We start from the raw sequence: 13,387 nt of genomic DNA, 5'->3' as shown, positions 1-13,387 counted from the left end.
CAGTGTGTATGGTAAGACCACACCCACGCATACCTCTGGTAAATGAAGCAAAAGATATGTCACTTAACATTAGAAAGCAGTCATACGATCCACAAGACAATAGTGTCTGCATGAGGCAAACTTTCATTTTATATCAACAGTGTTCTTACTTTTGCTAGGTAGTGCACATTTTAAGACCTAGGCGTGGCTTTAGGTAGGCTGGATGGAAATGAGGACAGTGGAAAATCACCTATCAAATGTATAATTTCACTAAAGTGGCAGACAGAGCTATACACAGTTTTGGTGGCATCTTTTTGTCCTAACAAGGACACATATGTCAACTGTGACAATACCGTTTTTCTTATCCCTTTCCTAGCATATGATTTTATTCAGCACATAAAAATAACAGTCAGCTTACCTTTTTCTTCATCTATTCGAAAAACTCCTATACCAGATCCATCTCTGATGGAATATCTTATCTCCCCATCTCGTCCTGCATCTTCATCATAAGCAGATACTGTCATTACTGAGGAGCCAATAGGGGCATCTTCTTTTATAAAGCCTTTATCTGCAAATATGGAGAACCGTGGAGGGTGCAAGTTTTCATTCACATCAACTATCTCAACCTCAACGTAACAGGTAGAGGACAATGAAATGGGTTTTCCTTTATCTTTGGCCCGCACAGTCAAATTATACAGTTGTGTCTTTTCATAATCCAGTCTTTGTACAATACGTATTGCTCCACTTAGTTTGTCAACATCAAAGGTACCATCTCCACTGTCCAGAAGACTGTATCGTACTTGACTTGACTGGCCTAAATCAGGATCGTAGGCTTCTAGCCACGTAATAATAGTTCCCTCAGGAAGATCTTGTCGAATTTTAACATGATAATTTGAAGGAATAAATTTAGGAGGATTGTCATTAACATCTTCTACAGACACTTTCAAAATAACTGTTGAAAATAACTGAGGTTCTTCAGTAGGTTGGTCCCTAGCCTCTATTTTCAAGAAGTAGACATGCTGTTCCTCGCGATCCAGAACGCCTACAACTTTTACAACTCCTGTCACAGCATTAATAGTAAACTTGTCTGTATCTGTAAGAAGAGAATATTTCACTTCTCCATTAGCCCCCAAATCCTTATCAGTAGCTTCGATTTGAATTATTTCACTGTTTGTCTCTTTGTTTTCACTTACTTCAACAAAATAACTGTCTTGAAGGAACTCCGGTGGGTTGTCGTTAGCATCCAAAATTTTGATATCTAAAAGGGCCCAGGCAGACTTCTGTGGTATTCCAAGATCATAGACAGTAATATTGAGAGTATATTTATCTTTTACTTCTCGGTCGAGGGGAGATAAAATTTTCAGCACTCCTCTTTCCATATCAACAATGAAACTACTGTCTTCATTACCTCCAGAAATAACATACACTAGCTTTCCATTGAAGCCAGTATCAAGATCAGTAGCATTCATAAACATTAAGCTGGAGCCCACAGGTTGGTCTTCTCTTATCTCAATGCTACTGGGGAGAGTACTTCTAAACTGAGGTGCATGCACATTGACAGAGTGAGTATCAAAGAAAACATCCTCAACTTCTCCACGACTGTGCAATTTATTTGCCTGTAAGAGCTTCTCTGCAAGCATTTTGGCAACACCAGTTTCTTCACATTGCAAGTTGACTGGTTTGCGGCTATTAGCTACAGTTATGTTGATATACAATGGTTTTGCAAAGTTCTCTCCATCTGTAGCTGTAATTTTCAAACTGTAAAAAGACATTTTAGCACCTATGCCATCTATTAGTGACTGTTTGAGTGAAAGTACTCCAGAATTTGGATTTAGGCTAAATATATCCAGTTCATTTCCAGATTCAATTTGGTATCTCACCAACTGGAGCTCATCAGCATCAATAGCAGATACAGTTGTTATTTGTTCTCCAACACCAAGATCCCTGGGGATTACTCCCTCACAATTTATTTTCTCGAAGAGAGGTATATTGTCATTCAAGTTATTTAAAATAATAGTAACAGGAACTTCAACTTCTCGACGATATGGTATACCCCAGTCGGAAGCTCGAATCCTTAGACTGTAAACCCTTGGCATCAATTCATAATCCAGGTCTTCTGAGGTACTAATAATCCCGCTGAAATGGTTAATCACAAATGGCAAAGGATTTAAGTTTGCAATGCTATAGGTCACATAACCATTTTCCCCCTCATCAGGGTCTTTCGCACTTACTCTCATGACACTCGTACCTATTGGCACATTTTCATCGAAGGAGGCTTTATAGGATGTCTGAGTAAATTCGGGAGGATTACTATTCATGCCTAATACCTTAATCAATACTTTTGCAGAAGCTCTTCTGTCACTTGTCACAACTTCAAGTTCAAAATGGGATGCATATTGTGCTTTTATAGGTTCTAACGTGGTAATGAGACCAGTGTGAGTATTTAAACTGAATTTTACTTTTCCCAGTGTGTTTTTAAACACGTATCTTAAGTGTGGGTAACTGGGCACAGCTTTCACCATTATCACAGGTGTGTTTGGAGGGGCAAATTCACTTATTTCAGCTCTATATATCTCTTTTTCAAATCTGACAGGACCAGACTTAAATTGTGGTGATGTTACATGAACAACTTTTACAGAAGAAAACTGTGGGGGATTCCCTTTATCTTTAGCTTGAAGGGTAAGGTTGTATCCAAAAGGGTGACTCTCCCAGTCGATGTGACCAATGGCTTTTATTCTGTATTCTTTACCTCCTGGAACAGACCTCACGGTTTTGAACTGCTGGAGCGCATCTCCTGCAACAATATTTAATGATGCTATTTCCCCATTTGAACCCTGATCATTGTCCTCTACGGTCACAATTGCATACGTTGGGTCTTTGTCCGATTCCGATGGAGTCAACGTAACAGCTGTAATAACAGGGGCGTACTCGTTGGCTTGCTCCACGTGAACAGTTAGTTTTGCCATACTGCTTATGCCACTGCTACCATACAGCTTCAGCCCACGGTCCACTGCAAGAATTTCCATCTCATAACGCTTAGTGTCCGAGTAGTCAAGTCTACCAGTTAGAACTACCACTCCACTAGTTGGATGTATAGCAAACACGTCTGTTCTTTCTTTAAAGCTATAGTAGAACTCTCCATTTGTTCCTATATCTGCATCTGTTGCACTGACTCTTGCGATGCTGGTCCTTATTGCTGTGTTTTCAGGCAACGAAACACTGTAAGACGTTGGAGAAAACAAAGGCCGCAAGTCATTTGTATCCAGTACCTGTATCCTGACCTTCGTGCGTGTTTCAGCATTTGTATTTTTTTCAACTGCTTTAACAGTCAGCATATAATGGTCTCTCACCTCTCTGTTAAGGATAGCTGTGTTGCCTCCCTTGGTCCGTATTCTCAAAAAACAAAAGTTTCCAAGAACATATTCTTCAGCTTTGAACAAGTTCTCATTGTCACCAGAAATAATTTTGTATCTTAGGTCCCATAATGGATTTGTAATGTAAATGCCCATTTTTACTGGATGCCCAACATAAGTCTTGGCTGCAGAATTCTCATACACAGTGGCATTATACTGTACTTGGGTAAATTGCATTGGTGGAGCATGATGCGGCCTTTGATTTCCTTCACAGTTTTCAAAGTGCTGCACCAGCAGCATCAGCAGCAACAGCATAGTCAAGTATCTTCCCATGGCAGCAATTAAAAAGAAACCCTGAAACAAGAAAGAGATGTGGTAAGACTTATGACTGTTCAAATATTTAGCAAATAACCTTGATGCTTAGTTCAGAATTCATACTTGAAAGAAAACTAGAAGTTACACATCTAGATTATATGCAGAAAGCTTCAAAATTATTTACAGTAATAGAAACGCAGACAAATTAAAACTCCTAAAAAATGCCAAGAATCCATGAGATCAAAAGTCTAGGAATTACTAACATGACACAAGGGTTATGAGCTAAGTTCAAATAAACAACTCCACGAAGCCACATGCTAGAAGAAATATGCCAGTGCAATCAGCTATAAGCAAGCAAACTCGATATGAACTAATCTGGAGTAGTGAATATTCACTCTAGTTCTCTACTTCCTTCATGCCATTGACTTCTAATAGAAAATTCTCCTTCCTCATTTGACTTAGTTGGACATCAGCCATTTTGCAGTCTATGTGGAAGTAAACTGAAAAAGTTGGCTTGAAATTACCATTAATTCTTTAAAATATCCTATGTGCACCTGTTCCAAGAATTAAAGAAAATATAAACAGAGATTAATTCTGTATTGTATTCTCTCTGGCTCAGAGTACCCTTGTAATAGTGGTGCTTTTAACTGAAAAAAAATTTTATCAAGCACCACTAAGTTGTAAAGCCAATAAAGAATGAGACATATTCCTTTATCACCCTCTCTCCAGAACAGATCTGAATCAAATTAGTATCAAGAGCTATGAGAACAGGAAACTATCAAAATAACTACTGGAACATTTATATCATGTTTCTCCAACACACTCCAGAAATGACAGGGAAAGAGCCTAGAACAGCAAGACAGACTTGGAGGCACACCCTCATTGGCTTTCCCTTTTGACGAAGTCAGTGTAACACTTCCACTACCTAAATCCAGGCAAGACTGCAGTAGGAAGAAAGACAGAAGCCTCAGAAACCAAACATCTGGGACCACTTTTTTCATGTGAGTCAAGAGGAGTTTGGATGATACTCTCAGGCACATGGTGTGACTCTTGGGGATGGTCCTATGCGGGGCCAGGAATCGGACTTGATGATCCTTGTGGATCCCTTCCAACTCAGCATATTCTGTGATTCACTCCCCAAAGTCTCTCAAGACACCAAATCAAAGCTGCAGAAGGCTCCCTCAATAAGCCCAAGCATTCAACAAGATCCGGGGGACAAAATTTCTTTCCAGCAAATAGAAAGCTATCTAACACTGTCTTGACTACTTTGATTAAGTAGTACAAATTAATTTTTTTCATCTTTCCCTATTTATCCTAAATATTTTTCCCTTAATTTCTCCTTAATTTTCTTCTCAGGCCAGTTTGCTATACAAGTCATACTAATTACTCACTTTACCCTTTCTTTCTTGGTTCCTGACTTTTCTTTCACCCACACTTTAGCCCTAGTTCGCCTTTGCCCTATTCTTTGCCTGTCAACCTCTCCTCAGTGCCTATCCTCACACTAGTTCTGTTCACCTCAGCTAAAATAGTATCACATTATGTTGCCTCCTTCCTCCACTCACATTTTCTCTTAATTTCTCCCTTCCCTACTTCCTACCTACTCAGGTAGATACATGAAAGATCATGTTGGCCTGCATTCCATGGACTGCCTCTGCCCACTGGAAAACATTAAAGCAAATTAATCTACTTGTGTCAACCATTCCCTCCAAAACCTCAGAAGAAGGAATTCAGTCACAGTCATTACTAAGTAAATGATTTTGAGAAGAATTTAAGACTCAGATCCACACAAACTATAGGAAGTATTGGAGAGAAGTAATGACAAGGAGTATCTTTTTGGAAAGAGAAAAAAAAAAAAAGAGTGTTTTCCAAATCTAGCAACGAAGTCACACAATTTAACCTATAAATATAGAAAACAATGAACAGCAAATAAACAAATAATAAAAAGTTTTTACAAGCAAGTCCCTAGCTGGAACCAATATTTACAAGGTCTTAACACTAGATGAAGGAATGGTTTAGAGGGCAAATGAGTGTGAGGTTGGAACAGTAACCACTTCAGTGGGTTAACAACATTATTCCTCCCCTATCTACTTTTCTTCCCAGCCTATGATATGTCCTGGGAATACAGAGACACTTGGTTCTCCAGGGCTTTATCCCCTAACATACTGCCAAGTTAACAAATATTTGCTTAAAACCAAAATAACCCCAAACAAAACAAACAAACTCTCATACACAACCAAATCCCTGCAACAAATAACTGATATCAATACTTCCAGAACTCTGAGCAATTTAGGTGCCTGTAGACTGGCCTAAAAGTCTAACTGGTCATAATAAGAAATTATTACATCATTTTTAAGCAATCAACAAAACTAGGTTTTTTCCTCCATCTTGCTGGAATTTTTGCAGCTTCCTATTATCAAAATCTACTCAATGATCAGCCCTTATGCTGATCTGATCAGATCTTTCCCTCTTTTCTATACTAGCACTTATTATTATTACTACTCCTACTACAACAACTAATGATAATAATGAGTTATGCTGAAGTCCAAAACCCAACTTTCTTTCTAGTGTTGTGGCACCTGCCAACTCATTGCCTATTCTTATGTTTGACAACAGGCTATCTCAAGTGGCATATTTATATATGTATCTGTTTGTACCTTTTATCATTTGCTCCTCTCATCTCAGGCACATTAGACACAAGATGTACCACACAAAGATGTATTAGACTGCTTTAAGGTATCCAAACTTTTCATTAATATTCAAAGTTGAACACGTGTAGGTTTTACTATTATTGTAAATATTTTTTTGTGCCATAATACCTTGAGCACTTTTTGCTGCTCTTCTGTAACAGCTTCAAGTAGAGTCTGCTCAGAACTGTCAACATGCAGCCTATTACAAACAATGACGCAACCACTAGTAAGAGAATCCATTCCTCAGCAGCAACTCCTAAGACTTGCTGAGTCACAATCAAGAACTTAAAAGCATCTCTCAACTGAACACTTAACTATAGTAGGTAAAAACAAGTTAGTCATTTACCTTACGTGACACTGTTTTCATATTGTCATAATTTACAAAGCTACTAGAAACTAAAAAATGTTGATCTAGGATTACCTAAAAATCAACATAATATAGTCTTGGTAAATATCTAAAGTATTAAACAATGCCAGTTGCAAGGACAGTCAACTGCTAGAAGAAAGTATGAAAGTGTTAAGATAAAATGATAATGTGTAAGATATAAACTCAGATTGCTCATTACAGTGTGCCAGAACGACTGAATTTCAGAAACATTTTAGCCAAAGGCTACACTTTAAACTCCTAAATTTTTTATTATCTTTGGAGTATGACCAGTTTAGGATTTTCTGATTCTATTTTCAACACAAAAGGCAACCGTTTGCTTAACAAAACATCATAGCTTTAAGTTATAAGAAATGAATGCTATATTATTCTGAAAATCTACTTTCAAACAAACTTTGATTTCCTATTTGGAAATTATTAATCAGTTATTCTTAATGTATATACATATGCAGGTCATTTTTATTTATATGCATATTTCGCAGTGGGATACATAAGATAGTTTTAATACTTTGTTACAACATTAACAAAATTATTAACACATCAACACATTAACAGAACTTGTACCGAGGAAAAATACTAATACAGCTTACACGTACAAAGTATCTTCACATTAAAGGTATAAGAATAAATATAATTTTGGGCCTAGCAGAGCTCCAACTGATAACTTACAAATTAAGATGACTGGGTAAGATAGCAGTCATTTAAAAGACTGCTTATCCTAGAAAGAACATTACAGTATCTAGACTTAAAGTTTATAGTTTGAGATTTGAAAGTTTTAGGCATAAAATACAAAATTTAGTAAACAGCAATTTCAATGTCAAGCAAGCAAAAAAAAAGACCAAACCAAGCTTCTCTTCTACATAGTGTGTCAATGGGGAGCCTACATTGAGGGATTTATTCCCCCAGTAATTAAAGAAAAGTTGCACGCAGAAAAAGAACCTAAATCAGACTACATACCCCAGTGAATCTTAGTCCCTTTGCTATTCTTTTTCTTTGTGCAAGATTACTAGTTCAGTCCAGAAGAACCTACAGTAAAGACTAACCTACATAATTTTCATTGTAAGAATGAGACTCTGTGAGCATGGCATGTTACACCACTCTAGGACATTCTGAGGACTAAAAGAGGTTCTTTAGTGTTGTTTCCACTGCACTTGTCTACTGAAATCTTTCAGTAACTTTTAAAAAAGGTAATGGGGGTTTCACCCCATACATGCATCAGCTTCTTTGATTTGTAAAGTTATTGACACTGTCTCCACCAAGCAAAACATCAACTATTTACTTTAAAGGTCATTTTTAATCAGCATGCCCAACTAATGCCATTTGACAGAAACGCATTAAGAAAAGTTATTCTGGCAGTAACTAAACCATCACGACAGGATTCCTACCGTAGCAGTCTACAAGAGACCAGGCAACTCTGTGAGCTGCACTAACTCTTTCAATTGTTTAAAAGCTATTATTTATGTAGTCTGACTGGGAAACAAACAAACAAACGAACAAAAAAAAAAAAACCAAAACAACCAGGTTCAGCTGTTTCAATATATTTCCAATCAAAAAAATTAACAGTGTATTTTGCATTTCTGGGAGGGAGAGTGTCTGCCTGTCTTGGTATTCAGAAAATTAACACATGATGAGTGTATGGTAACATTACTTCAGCAAAGCTGGTAAGTAATTCAAAAAATGTACATTGTCGCAGAGATTAACAAAACAATTTCAACTTGTGACTGAAGTCCAGTAAACTTCATGTTTGTATTCCCCATATTATGAGTTAATCTCACAAGGTACTTTGATTTATGTTTTCCAGATCCAGATGTTGCTAAAAGGAAAATACAGCAGCTCTATTCAGACAGCAGATAAAGATTCTGAAACCAGAATGAAACAAAGATTCCCACAGAGAATTTCAACTATTTATCTGTAGTCAGTTACTTAGTAGTGTATCTAATACTGAACTCACCAGCTATGCAAGGAAAAGCAGACCTCCACTCTCTGTGAATGAGAGTTTGATCGAAATTTAGCATGGCACCTTAAAATTTGTGATGACAAAAATAGTTTTGCTGATCTTGAATTCATTTTTAAACTTAAAAAAATGTATCTAAATCTAGTTTAATCTAAATCTTTGAGAGTTTCAAGGCATTTACACTTGTTTACTTGCACTGACAGCAGGGTTAACTTAACCATACAAAGTTCTTTAGGATGTTGAGTTTAAAAAAAAAAAAAAAAAAAAAAGACTATCCTACTACTGGGGTGACTACTAAAGCTCACCTTCCAATCTCCAAAACTCAAGATTTTCGGATTTCACACAGAACAAACCAAAAACTCAAGAATTAAATAGTTTACAGCGTTAAAGTAAGGTATTTTACTCACTGTATAGCCGAGTATTTCCACATGGTTAGAAAAGCAAATGGGAAATACACAGCATTCTTTTCTTTCACAGAGAGACAGCAGAAGTGGTAAAATAATACAGGTAGTATTTCCTATGCAATTGCCTAGAACAATTTGTATGCAAGTATTTAAACCGCAGGAAAACCTGCTGCTAGAAGGCAGCACTTTTTTAACTCATTAATGCGTTTCCAAAAAAAAAAAGCTCACAACAGGGGGATATTATCAGCGGTAAGGCACGGCGTCACTTACTGACACAAGAGACTAAAAAGCGCATCTTTCAAACATAGTTCTGTTTCAACTGCGCTAAAGAGGAAGAAAAGTAGCAGAAGCCGACTGAAGGGTCGAGCCGGGACCTTCCGGGGAGCCGCTGCCAAACGCCGCGTCCTGGCGGGCCATGCCCTTTACCTTGCGGAGAATTCCGGCGAGGAACGCGGTGTGGAAGCGCGAACAAAGGAAGAAACTCGCCCAGAGGTACTTCTCGCTCGGGCGAACCGCCCCTGCCGGCTCACCCGGGAATGAAGTTTGCAATGGCCCATCAGACGCATTCGCAGACACCTTGCCTCAGGGGAAAGCACCCTTTTCCTCTGCCCAACCTAAGCGCAACCTGCCCGCTCCACTCCTGCTGACTCTCAGCGGAGCGTGGCCCCGCTCCAGCCCGCCCCGCCGCCGCCAGCCGCGGGGGGGGGGTACGAGGCGGCCACCCCGGCCCGGCGGGGATAGGGGGAGGGGGCCGGCGCCGCTCCGCAGCCGCCCCCCGCCGTCCCCGCAGCACGGGGCGGCCGCTCGCCCAGCACCTCCGGGTGACCGTGCCGCCGTCCCGGCCTCGCCTCCGAGTCGCAACTTCCCGAGGGGTCCGCGCAGCCCGGTCACCCCCTCTCCGCGCCAGCGCAGCCCACCCGTCCTCCCCCGCGGCCAAAACTTCTCCCAACTTTCCCGGCGCCTCACCTCTCCGTAGCTCGCTGCCTGCGGGGCGGGGGCGCGGACCGGGGCCAGCCCCGCACGGTGCCCGCCGCGCCGCTCCCCCTTCCTTCGCCGGCCACCAGCGCGCCTCGCCGGTGCCTCCCCGCCCCCAGCGCACCGCGGGGCCCCCCGCCGCCGGATTCCTCCGCGGCGCTGGACGGCCGCCCCTCCGGAACTTGTTTTTGCGGCGCTCCCGGCAGCGGCCGCAGCTTCTGCAGCCCGGTCCGACCCCGCCGTGGAAGGACCAAATGCGAAGGAGAGCGGAGGAAGGGCGAACTACAGCCCAAGCTGTTCCTCCTGGTGGCGCGGGGTTTGGGGGGAAACCCCTAAACCTCAGCCGCGCTCGTCCCACTTCAGCCCGACGGGGGCGGCAGGGAGGCGGGTGCCGGTCCAGGGACGCGAGCGGCTTCGTGTGGGGCGAAATCTTCCTCCGGAGAGGCTACTCAGAAACTTCGGAAAGCTGCTGCCGGGGATGTCTTACGGGGATGGCGAGAGAGACCGTCAGAGCCCGCGGGAACACGCTGTCCTCTGTCATCCGAGGACCAGCGAGTGTCCGGGACCGTCCCGCCGTACCCACCCGCACCGGTGGCACCAAGGAGCGACCGCAGCGCCTCGGCGGCCGCTCCCCTTCCCGCAAACAGCCGGGCCGCCGCCCCCGGGCCGCGCCGGCGGGTTTGGAATCACGCCTCCCCGCCTCGGACCCTGGGGCCGGGCTGGGCGAGCCTCCGCTACACGTCTGGGCGGAGGGAAGGAGGTCTCTCAGCAGAAGCTAAAAGCGAGTGTCGGCACCCCGGCACCGCTGTAAGGAGCGGCGCCCTGCTCCGGCGCGGGGAGAAACAGCGGAGAGGAGAGCGAGTGCGGGGCCGCTATAGCTGGGGCAGCGCGGCCGCGACCGCTCCCCAGCCCGCGGAGGGGGTATGGGCTACCTCGGGCGGAAAAGCGACCTGCCAGAGTCATGCTGAAGGGATGTCTGTCAACCTGCCAGCCCCATGTTAAAGATTAATACCGAAACAGTCCTCGAAGGATTCCCCGCTCATTAATAAGTGATCACACTTAATAACGACCAAACGTTTGTCTGGGGAATCCCGTCCCAACGGGCTCACGGCGAAGTCGGGCTACGGGCGTGTGACGCCGGCGGGGGCGCATTTACCGCGCATTAGCCCCGCCACGTCTTTTACTAGCCACATAAATAAACACAGCCAGCGGCGCAAGGGTCCCCTTGCAGCCACAGCCTCATTCTCTCGGGGCTGCAGGTCAGAGAGAACCGACCCGTCGGAATGCTCGGGCTCTCAGGGTCACAAACCCGCAACCGTAGTGTCCGCCCTCCCTCCCCCAGCGGCCGCGGCAGCCCCCGGCCTGGGTACCGGGCACCGGCCGGCCCGCGGCGGCGGCAGCGCAGTTCTGCGGCGGGCGGGCAGGGGGCGCCGCGTCACAGCGCACGGGCGGCCGGGTACAGCGCGGCTCCCAGTCCCGGATCCCAGCCGCGGCAGCCGGCTCCGGCTCCCCCGAACGGAGCAGAGTCGAGCCGAGCCGGTAGCCCCGCGGCGATGAGCCTTGTTCGGCTGCAGGGCTTCGGGTCCAGAAGCCTGAGCATCGCTCTCCCCGTGAAGGGCGGTATAGCTGGGGGTGCCCTCAGCTCAAGGCACACGTAGCTTTGAATACAGTCGGTGTGTGGGTATATATATACATATTGATATATACATAAACATACACACTCTACACAGTTACGAACTACAGGTTGAATCGAAGAACACGACTGTTTTCCGTAATACAACGAACTAGAGCACCAGAACTCTCACGGGAATCATCCCTCTCAGCACCCTGCTGATAATAAACTCATTAAACAAAGAACTCACCAGACCAGCTGGACTCGGCACTCTTCTCACAAAGTCTGCTCCAGAGCTCAGTTCATCTCCGCACGCGTCCTCCCCGCTTCTTTCCTTTTTGTCCTTTGGAGAAGGCGCGAGCCCCCGATGCCCACACGCCTCTAGAGCGAGAGCCCCGCGGCGGCCCCGGCGCTCAGCGCGGCCCCGGCGCGCAGCCAGCGCGGCGCCCGGCCCCGCCGCCACTGCGCGGCATGTCGGCTCCGACCCATCCGCCGCTCCAAACTTCAGCGAGGCTGGGAAGGAAAAATAGTCGGGGAGGGAGAGAAGAAGAAAAAAACCCGCACACACACACACAAAAAAATAGGAAGAAAGAAAGAAGGCGAAAGGGAGGGAGAGATCCAACTTTCTTAAGACATGTCCAGGCAAAGAGCGGGCAGAGTTGAGGAGTTGCAGCAGCGGAGAGAGAGTGGGGACGCTGCGCCGGATCGCCGATTCCTTCCCTCCCTCTTTCCTTCCCCCGCCTCCCTCCCTCCTTCTCTCTTTCCCTCCCTCCCTCTCTCTCTCTCCGTCTTCTCTCGCACTCCGTCTGTCCCCCTAGGACCCTGCTCGTAGCAGCACCACCTCCTCCCTCCCCTGCCCGGTGCAGCCGAGCGCGGCGGCGAGAGCAGAGCGCACCTCCCCGCGCCGCCACGGCTTCGCCGGGCACCGGGGCCAGGGCTGCCTGCCCGCAGGCGAGGCGAGGAGCCCGGCACAACCCCGCCGCCTCGGCCCCGCTCCGCGCAGAGCCGACTCTCCGCGGCCGCCGGCGCTCGGAGGCCCCGCTGTCTCCGCCGCCGCCAGGCCGCTCGGCTCGGCGGGACGGCGCTTCCCCGCACGGCTGCGGGCGCCCTACAGCAGCGCCCCTCGGCTCCTGGGCGGCGGGGCACAACCGCTGGGAGAACCGGGTGGCTCCAAGCGAGGGCTAAGCACGGGAATCTTCCACTCTCTCCTGGCCACGTTAATACTAGAATAGTTTTTTTCTTCCTCTCGTCTCCTTTTTTGTGTTCTTCTTTTCAGTTTTTCTCTTTCCTTTTTTTCCTCCTCATATTTTATTTTTCTTTTTCCTTTTTTCTTCTTTTCCTTCATTTTCTTCTTCTCTTACTCTTCCTTTTCCTTCCTTTCTTCTTTTCTTGGGGGGAGGTGTATTTTTCAGAGCACGGCCAAAAAAAAACCCAAAAAACACCCCACCCAACCAAAATGGCAGTTCCTTCTCAAAAATAGTAAACCATAACCAAGCAAGACATACTTATAATGTGGTTCTCCCTCATTCAAAATAAGCCTCAGCCAATCACTCTTGCTTAACAAAGTCCAGGAGATGTGGCACTGCTGAGTGGCAGGGATCAGCTGAAAGCAGGGGCCTGAGTAGGTCCTGAATGGTGAGGTTTATAAAATTTTGGGAAAACTACAGAAAAAAGTTATTTGTCTAAGAGAGATTGCATAACAGTAAATTTTTAAAGCACTCTG

The 13,387-nt window shown here is 45.1% G+C and overlaps 1 protein-coding gene across 8 annotated transcripts in view; it reads right to left on the bottom strand.

The window, feature by feature from the left end:
- FAT1 (FAT atypical cadherin 1) overlaps positions 1-12,392 on the bottom strand; it is a 107,340-nt gene extending 94,948 nt beyond the window's left edge. For 6 of the 8 annotated variants that reach the window (XM_050337885.1, XM_050337887.1, XM_050337889.1 and 3 more), the window contains exons 1-2: positions 11,915-12,391; positions 398-3,686 (exon numbers count right to left, since the gene is read on the bottom strand). In XM_050337885.1, the coding sequence (XP_050193842.1) occupies positions 398-3,665 (3,268 nt within the window). In that variant the 5' untranslated portion in view covers positions 3,666-3,686; positions 11,915-12,391. Of the gene's footprint in view, positions 1-397; positions 3,687-10,043; positions 10,144-11,914 lie in introns of those variants that run through there. The other 2 variants (XR_007631774.1, XM_050337886.1) reach the window with 2 other exon arrangements.
- Positions 12,393-13,387: the final 995 nt, after the last annotated feature.

This window comes from Myiozetetes cayanensis, unplaced genomic scaffold (genome assembly GCF_022539395.1).
Source record: "Myiozetetes cayanensis isolate MyiCay16 unplaced genomic scaffold, myiCay2020 scf7, whole genome shotgun sequence".
Taxonomy (NCBI): Eukaryota; Metazoa; Chordata; class Aves; order Passeriformes; family Tyrannidae; genus Myiozetetes; species Myiozetetes cayanensis.
The sequence above is the reverse complement of the archived record's forward strand: the minus strand, read 5'-3'. Positions and strand labels throughout refer to the sequence as shown.